Source organism: Camelus ferus, chromosome X (genome assembly GCF_009834535.1).
Source record: "Camelus ferus isolate YT-003-E chromosome X, BCGSAC_Cfer_1.0, whole genome shotgun sequence".
Classification (NCBI taxonomy): Eukaryota; Metazoa; Chordata; class Mammalia; order Artiodactyla; family Camelidae; genus Camelus; species Camelus ferus.
This window is the reverse complement of record NC_045732.1, coordinates 44,568,989-44,578,299: the sequence shown is the minus strand read 5'-3', so window position 1 is coordinate 44,578,299 and position 9,311 is coordinate 44,568,989. Positions and strand designations below refer to the sequence as shown.

The 9,311-nt window shown below is 43.7% G+C and overlaps 1 protein-coding gene across 1 annotated transcript; it reads right to left on the bottom strand.

The window, feature by feature from the left end:
* Window positions 1–221: 221 nt before the first annotated feature.
* BMP15 (bone morphogenetic protein 15) lies at window positions 222–5,699 on the bottom strand. The gene is made up of 2 exons (XM_006193047.2): window positions 5,298–5,699; window positions 222–1,261 (listed from the first exon to the last, which is right to left on the bottom strand). The coding sequence occupies exons 1-2, from the start codon at window positions 5,623–5,625 to the stop codon at window positions 405–407; spliced, it is 1,185 nt and encodes a 394-aa protein (XP_006193109.2). The 5' UTR covers window positions 5,626–5,699; the 3' UTR covers window positions 222–404.
* Window positions 5,700–9,311: the final 3,612 nt, after the last annotated feature.

The window sequence follows — 9,311 nt, the reverse complement described above, 5'->3', positions numbered from 1 at the left end:
GAGGAGTATAAAATCTCAAGTTGCTTTCGTCACCCCAAGTCTTCTAGATCCTCTGAAGATGGACTTCAGGACAATTCCACCGTGATGGTACAATTTCTAGAGTTCTACCATCAGGGACTGGTGACTTTTGACAAGTCACAATTTAAAAAAGACAAGAAAATAGAGAGGGCATCTCCAAAGGAGCATTAAGGGCTCTGACTATTGGTCCAAATATACTGCTGTTTGGTGTCAGAAGTGTTTTTATCAAGTGAGGAGCTCATAAATGGGGAAAGAGCCTTAACACTGAAGGCAAAGAATAGAACCCAGAGACTGGGTAGGGGATCACTTGCAGCTTTAACAGTAATATTTATTTTAAACCCTTCTCCAATTTCTCAGGGACACCTGAGCTAGCTGCATCTTTGCTCTCACCTGCATGTGCAGGACTGGGCAATCATATCCTCATACTCCTTGTACAAGATACTCCCATTCGCCTCAATCAGAAGGACACTAATGGGAACATACTTATAAGGGACACAGGAGGGCCGAGGGACACTGGGGTCCACCAGTTCATTGACAAGGTTCTGGATGATGGCGTGATTGGGAGAATTGAGACCGTAGTGTAGTACCCGAGGGCAGACTCCCTTACAGTAGTTTGGGGTATAGAAATGGGGTGCAATGATCCAGTGATCCCAGCCCAGCTGGCGGAAGCTGACTTGGAAAGGGTGAAGGGAGCACTGGTTACTTTCAGGCCCGTCATGCTCCCTGGAGGGGCCAGGAACCTGAGATGACGTGCTGCCTGCTTGCCGGGCCCTCCGCAAAAGAAGAGAAGAATTTCTCTCTGGAAACTCTTCCAGGCCTCGGGGGAGAAGCCTGGCCATCTGAACACTTTGAGTGTCATTGAAATAGAGTAATAAGAAGGCAGTGTCCAACAATGAAGTGCCCTGCCACTGGAACTCAGAAACTTCACTCCCTTTAGGCTGCTGACACACGAAGCGGAGTCGTAGGACCCTGCGCCCCTGATTGTTCCAGAGCTTTTGCCCAACATGTGGCGTGATATCCATCTCTGTCCAAGCTTTGGGCAACAGGGAAGGCCTTGAGGAGACTCTTCCTGAAGGAGGAAAGTGATGGGTTGGGCTTTTCTGGACCCAGGGCTCCACGTGGCAGGAGAGGTGGAAGTGAGCTAGGTGAAATTGATGACGGTAAACCACAGTGGCCCTTACTAGTTTGTGTGCTACTCGGTTCAGTCTCAGAGGAAAGTCCAGGGTCTGTATGTGCCAGGGGCCTGCATAAGAGGGAACAAGAGCAGAGCATTAGCTTCTTACCTCCAAGCCAGAGTCTCCCTTGCAAACCGCTCAGTACAAACTGACAGCTATAAGCAGCCCTAAAATTCATTCAAGATCATAAGAGCCATCGTCTATTGATCAATTACTGATGTATTACATGCTTCACATGCATTTACTCTTTAATCCACAATAGCCTTACAAGGTAGTTATTATCCCCATTTTGCAGACAAGGAAATTGAAACTCAGAGAAGCTATACCAGAGGAGACACAGCCAGGGTGTGTTAGAATCAAGATTCTAGCCCATCTTCTTTCCCTTAAGAGAAATGCTGTCTCATTTTTAGGCCACTCACAGCACTAGACTGAGAAATACACCTCAAATACAGAATTAATACGTGTATATGTTGTATGTATCATTAGTTGACAGTTAAATGTGACCAATTAGGAGAATCAATGAGACAGACATGAATTAACAACAAATCCTCCTGCTATATCACTATACAGAAGCAACTTTAGGGTGACAGTCCAACATTGGGGGATACAACCTGCCATCACTTCAAATCCGGGGTTGAGATGCCACCAAATAATTTTGTCTATCCACCTCTAGTGAGGGCAGGTATTTTGCCATTTCTGCCTTCTATCAGAATTTCTTCTTGAGCAGCGATTCCCTTCTGAGGCCGTTTCCCCCTTAACCCTCAGTCTCTCCTTTTTCCGTTCCTTCCTGGAAATGATTCTTCATTTACCCCATTCATGGTACCACCATTCCCCTAAATACCATTCTCAACAAGGTCCTGGGCATATAAATATTTTGCTAAGAATTCTACTAGAAGCTGCATGCCTCTGAGTGATGAGTTTTCATCTCAACTGTGATGCTGACACCCAGTGGCCAAAAGGTTGGAAAGAGGGGCCTCCAGTCCCTTGACCTTCTGCGCCCTCTCCTGGCAAAGGTCAAGAGCAACCATTACCAAAACCAAGCATAGCAGGAAAAAGCCTTCTGTCATCTTCAAATATGACTTAACATGTCCATGTCAGTTTACATGATTATTCAGCTAACCTTCCTTTGCCACTGAATCCATGAGCCTGGGATACTTCAGGAGTCTGGGGGTGTTCAACATACAATCTCTTGAATGTCTTGACGCATCAAGGTATTTTTTTAATGTATCTAAGTTCCAGGTATATAGCATCATAATTCAACATCTCTGTACACTACAGAGTGATCACCACCACAAGCCTGGTTTTACCATCATCTCTCACCACACAATTGATTCCCTTCACCTATTTATCCCACCTCCTCCCAATCACCTTCCCTGCTGGTAACCACTAACATGATCTCTGTAATTTAGCTTGTTTTTTGTTTGTTTGTTTGTTCATTTGTTTTGTTTTGTTTTATAGATTCCACAGGAGTGAAATCATATCGGGTTTTTTTTTTTAAAGTTCAGTTTCCAAACTCATGCTTAATATGCCCTCAGGTTTGGGGCATTTGGACATCATTCCCACATGGCCCAAGCCGGGCTTGTATTTGCTTTCTCAACTCACTCCACCCTCCCATCCTCCAGTAATCTTTCCTAGAGGCCCACCCATATATCTGCCCCACCCAGCCTGAAAAGGAATCCTCTAGCAGGCTGTCTGGTGAGGAACTGCCCTTTCCTTTCAGACCCTGACATCACATATTTCCTGCAGCAGGGTGGGGTTGCTAAGGATCAGAGCCAGGAAGGGTCTGCTCAGAACCTTTCAGGGAAATGGCTGACTCACACATCCTGTGTGATTGAACCTGGAATATCTCTCCAGGCAAGTTCGATTCAGCTGGTTCATCTCCTGATGGAAAAGTTCAGGCCCTGCTCTCTTGTCATTCATTTCTGGATCCTTTCCAGAGTCCCTAGGTGCCAGTATGTCTCACAGTCAGACCAGGATACTGGCCTAATTTTAGGCATCCTCCTTTCTAGCCTCATTATCATCAGTACAAAATTGATTTGTGCAGCTTTCTGCTGCACTTAGGAGTGAAATTCAAATCGCCTGTAATGGCCTCCAGGTCCCTGCCTCTCATCAGCCTCATATCCTGCTGTTCCCCACAATCTCACTAAATTCAGCCCATCCTGACCTTCCTTCTGTTCAAGTCAGACAAGCTTGTTTCCACCCATTAGGCTACCGCCCATGTTGCATGTGCCTAAATCAGACTGCTCTCTAACTGCTCTCATGGCTAGCTTATCTTACAGACCTCCGTGCAAATGTTGACTCTTCAGAGATGCCTTCCCTGATGATCTCTTGCAAAGGGAAGTTTTTCTTGATATCAGAACCACCTATTCTATTCTTTGATAGCACTTGCCACAATTTACAACCATCTGGGTTTACTTCCCTGTCTCACCCATGAGAGCCATGCCAATCTTGATCCCATCCCCTAAGCTGGCATCTAGAACGATGCCTAGCACTTAGCTGTTGCCAAATCAATTATGTGTTGAGGGAATCTCCACCCACGCCAAGTTATTTTCTTTTCCTTAATCAGAGTGCATTGCCCTTCCCTGTGTGCATAGTCTCGTTACTCCTTCCACAAAGTCCAGCTTAAATGCCACCTCCTCCATGAGGCCTTCCAGCTGTCTCACTGTTTCCCACTACGTGCTGTAAGCAGCAACCCATTTCTTCTTTGGAGTCCTGGGAGCCCTACTACTTATCCTTTTCAAAGCATTTGCCGTGCTGTAACACCATTATGTGATTATTTATCTATCTGTTCTATTAGAGTAGGTCAGGGAAGCAGTTATTGGCCTCTTTATACCCAACCCAAACACCATGCTTGGTAATCAGTTAAAATCAGTTAAGCCGTCAGCACAGCAGGGTAATTAAAAGCACAGGCTCTGGAGCCTGAAAGCCTGGGTTAGAAGCCCACCTCTATCAATTACTATGTTACATCGAGCCTTGGGTTCTCCACCTATAAAATGGGTTCATAGCACCGACCTCTTAGGTTAGCGGGGATGATTAAGGAAGACAATGTTTGTAAAGTATTTTGCTCAATGCCTGACACGTGGTAAGCTCTCACTAAAAGTTAGCTAGGAGAATGGTGGTGGTTTTACCTGGAGAAGAGAGGATAAAAGAGTTTCATCTCTGCGACTAGCAAAGGCTTAAGATTGACCTCACCAGGTTCCTAAGATTTCCTTGAAGTTGATGACTGCGTTCCTTAGAGAGCCCTACATTTCAGGAGCCCATGGCTGCCCTAGAACAGCATCTAATACAGATGTTTGAAGTAGAAGCCACCATGATGAAAACAAAAAAAAATTTCCAAATATATATTTTTTGGTACCAAAACCCCAAAGGAGCAACATGGTCTCCATTAAAAAAAAAAACTGCTTAGTATACAAGGATATTGGGGTAGTGCATTGAAACACCTAAGTAGTTATGGACAGACTTCAGAGTCAGACAGACTTGAGCTCAAATCCTATCTCTGCCACCCACATTCCTTGTGACTTCTGCAGGTTATTTAACCTCTCTGGGCTTTTCTTACCTTAAAAAATTAGGCTAAGTGCTCCATGACAGCTAGTGAGAGTAGCTGTCAGTAAGGATTAAATACAATAGCAGATGCTCACGGAGCCTGGTATACAGACTCAGATGTTTGCCTGTTTCTGTCCTCTCTGACACCTTGTAAATTTCCTAAACTCAGCATCCTGTACTCTTTGACTTCTAAGAATAAAACAACACAAACAGCCCTCCACAGGAACATACATGGAGATTTCTTGATTATACTTTTCCACGATATAACAAACAGTAAGACTCTCTTTGAAAGATAGGAGCTGATGTGTCAATCAGTTGCCCTGGGGCCTGGGAGAGATTCCTCAGGTCGGCCCCAAGGCAATCTGTTCTTAAATTGGGGCCTAAAGGGAAACAGGCTTGGAGCAGCTTCTCCCAAGTTTACCATCCTTTGAAAACCAAGCCTGAGAAAACCACTTGCCCGCCAGGCAATGAAGCCCTACAATAAATTCACAAATCCCCTTTTCTCTACACTCTTCTTCCCCATTTTTCTCCCTTCCAGGACAGTGTGGTCTGATAACTCACCTCTGAGATGCCTTGCTACATTTGCCAATGGCTTCACCAGCCTCACCATGGTGGCCCCGATGGTGCGGTTCTCCCTAGGATGCCCATGCATATCAGCTGAACGCTGGTACAACTCCAGCATATACCGCAAGGGATGCCCTAGGACCGGTGGCTTCCTCTGCTGCTTGCCAGGGACTTCTTCCAGCAGCTCCCGAATCAGGGGCAAAGTAGTGGCCTCAGGCAGTAGGGCAACAGAGGGCTGCCCTACCTGTGTCATTTGGACCATGTGTTCCATAAAAAGCACCAGTCCCCAAAGAAGAAGGATTCTAAGGATGCTGAAAAGGACCATCTTGAAAGGCTTGGTGTTCAACCACACGTCCCGGCACAAGCCCCAAGGATGCCACTTTGACTCTTTCCTTTCACAAAGGTAACAGCATCCAGGCTCCACTATCACAAAAGATAGGGCAAGAAAAAATGAAAGGCAGGCAGGCAGGTCCTATGTTGCTTGCTCTGGGAGGATCTCCTGGACCAAAATGGGGTCTCCTCTTTGCATCAAAAGAAGCAGAAACAGCAGGTGAGACAAGGCAGCTTTCCCCTCCTGCTCTCCAGGACTGGGAACAAAATCATACTTATTTGGAGGCTGAGGTAGCTTAAAAGGAGAGGTCTATCGCAGGACCTGCTCCCTTACCTTATCCACTAGGATGAAAAGAAGCAGCCCTAGCCTGCTCTGCTCCACAGCTTTAAAGGTAGTCTCTTAATCAGTCCTTAAAGGGCCAGAGGCCTCCTGCTCGCATCCCATTTCCATGCTACTTTTCCTAATACAACATTCCCCAAAATGTGCTCTGCTAAGGACTTGCAGTGAAACTATTGGAGGTAATTGTTAAGAATTCAGGCTTCCAGGTCGAGACCAAAACATGGACTCCCTGGGATAGGGCTCCAGAAGTCTGAATCTTAACAAATACACCAAGAAGTTCCTATAAACACTAAAATGTGGAAACCACTGTGTGGATGTGGTTGCTGGAGTTTGAAGAAGGTGCCTTAACAGTGGTTCTCAATCTTGACTCTGCATTGGAATCACCTGGGAAGCTGTAACTATTGTGGATGCCTGGGTACCATTACCAGAGATTCTGATGTAGTGGGTCTGGGGTGTTACCAAGGCATCAGAATTTTTTTAAGTTCTGCAGGTGACTTTAATGTGCAGCCAAGTTTGAGAATCCTGACTTAGAACTTTCTGGTTTTTCCCATGGAAGGGGTTGCGATCCTGAGTGCACTTCATCAAAGAAGCCTGGGGCAGTAGAAGATGAATCTGTGGAAGTTGGCTGGGAGCTCACCTAGCTTGGATGGTTAATGGAAGGCATCAGGGCTGAGCCAGTTAATGCTACCCAAGACCAGGATTCCATAGAAAAATGGTAAGTGTAGTCCTGGCTCTGTCCAAGTAGAAGCAGTTTGCTGGATGAGGCTCTAATGAGAAGGTGGGACAGGAGCTCAAGATGTGTCTCCTGTGGAACAGGTGTGGACCTTGTAAACAGACAGGACCTGTGTTTGAATTGTGATTCTGTCTCTTATTAGCAGTCATTTAACCTCTCAAGGTAAATCTCTTTGTTTCCCTGAGCGTTAGTCTCCTCACCTGTAAAATGGAGAAAAGATGTTTTTTCTCACAGCTTGTTGTGAGGATTCAAGGAAATAACCTATGTTAATTCCACAAAACCTAATTAGACACATGATATATGGTTACATGCTCAAAATTATTTGTTCCCTCCCTCTGTTTTTTCTAACATGGACTTGGTCCCCAGCATGTATTGCAAAACAAAAGGCCTGGGCCCTCTAGGTCTGGACTCAGTCCCAACTCAACAACCTATTAACTGGTGACCTCAAGCAAGATTTCTCCCATCCTGAGTTTCTTCATTTGTACCTCTGGCTCCTACAGAGAGTTATTGTTGTCAGTGTTGTGTACATTTTTATTGTATACAATGATATACAAGCAAGGAATATAAGCAGATGAGTCACGACAGGCAAACTCTGAATGGTGAAAACATGACAAGATGTAAAATAAATAATTTTCTGATGGGTATAGCTCAGTAGAAGCGCACATGCTTAGCATGTACAAAGTCCGAGGTTCGATCCCTAGTATCTCCATTAAAAAAGTTTAAATGCAACTTAAAACCACATAAGATACGATTCTACACCCATTGTATTGACAACATTAAAAGTCTGATGCTGTTAAACTCAGGTGAGGATACAGAATGCAGGTAACTCTCTTACACTGCTGGTGGGAAGGTAACTTGGTACAATCATTTTAGAGAGCAAACTGGCATTATCTCTAGTGAGTTTGAAGATGTATAATTCAGCAGATGTATAATTCAGCTAGAACAGTAGCTTTTAGACATTTTTTAGACTTTTTTTTAGACATTTTTTAGACATTTTTTGTCTGTGATTCACAGGAATAAATATATCTTAAACCCAATGCAAACACAAGCACAGACACTCACACACACACACACATACATACTTGAAGTAAAGATTTCCTGAAACAATTCTTATACTTACAACATATTGGGAGGGGTAATATATAATAATGAGTCAGAACACGGGTCTGGAGTCAGAATCCTACATTCAAATTCCAGCTTTACCACTTATTAGCTTGACCTTGGGCAAGTTACTCAACTTCTCTGTGCCTCACTTTCCTCATCTGTAAAATGAAAACCATGGCCTCTTTCAGCTTCAGTTTTCTAAGACATATGTAAAATGGGATTAATCAAAAGACTTATCTCACAGGATTTTTATATTAAATGAGTTAATACATGTAAATCACTTAAAAGAGTGCCTGGTACAAAGAAAGTACTAGACAGGTTAATTATTGTTACATTTGATGCAAGTTGTGCTCTGCAAAATGCTGGGCTCATGCTGAAGTGCTAATTCTGGCCTCATGAGCTATGGAGAGGCAGCCAAGATGTTTCTTTGTTCTCCGTGTCCATACTTCTCCGTCCTCTCTTACCCTCTTCTCTGCCTCCCGACATTCTCTTTGGCCCTTGACCTCTGTCTGTTACCAATTTTCACTTCCTATTTTCTAGTGAACATAACTAAATAAAAGAGCAAATTGTCAGGACAAATAGCAAAGGATCCATATAAAAGTTTTGGTCATAGTTTTCTTTGATGTTTCTGTGGTATTTGAGTGGGATTATATCTGTCAAGAACATGTTTTTTCCGTAGTAGTGAGATTTTGATACAGGAGCAAAAGAAGTAAAAAGAGACAACATATTACACTGGAAAGAACATGATTGGGGTTAGAATCCCTGGTTCTGCCATTTTTGTCTGTTGCTTCACCTTTCTGCATCGCAGCTTTCTTAGATGTAAATTGAAACTATTCTTTAGGGCTGTGATGAGATTTAAATGGTATCATGTAAATAAAGTATGTAGCATATAGATAATCCTAAATGAATGTTAAATTTTATCATTAATAGCCTATGATTTTATAGCATATGTAAAGTGTTCCTGACTGAAGGAAATATCCGCTCAGCATCCTTCTAAAGTTCAGCTAAATTTTTATTCCATCTCTCTGCTCACCAAGGCTTCAGGAGACTTGCCTGATTGAATAGGTCAGCTTTCTTAGTCACAGAAAAATGTCCAATTTCTTATTTCAGAAAAAGATCCCCAAACCAACTCCATTCTTCACTAGAATTGAAAGAAGTTGTCATGAGTGTTTCCTGGAAATGCCCCCTGGTGGGCCTGATGTATGCTAGTGCCCCAAATTCCCAGAAGAGGGCACCAACTGTCTTCCCAGCCATATGGTTGGAAGGATTGGGTGGAGGGGCCAGTTATAGGTGATTGGAACAAAACCTACTAAAGGATATTTACCAGGCCTTTCTGCTTTAGAAAAAGCCAGTATGTGAAAACACTAATTGTGTGAATTGGACAGTTTAGGAGGTGATTATTGACATGACAAAAAAGGTTCTTGACATAAAAAAATGGGTCACTACACGTTGCTTTTAGCAGCAGGGAACCTTAATGCACAGTGTGGGTTGGCTTTTCAAACTA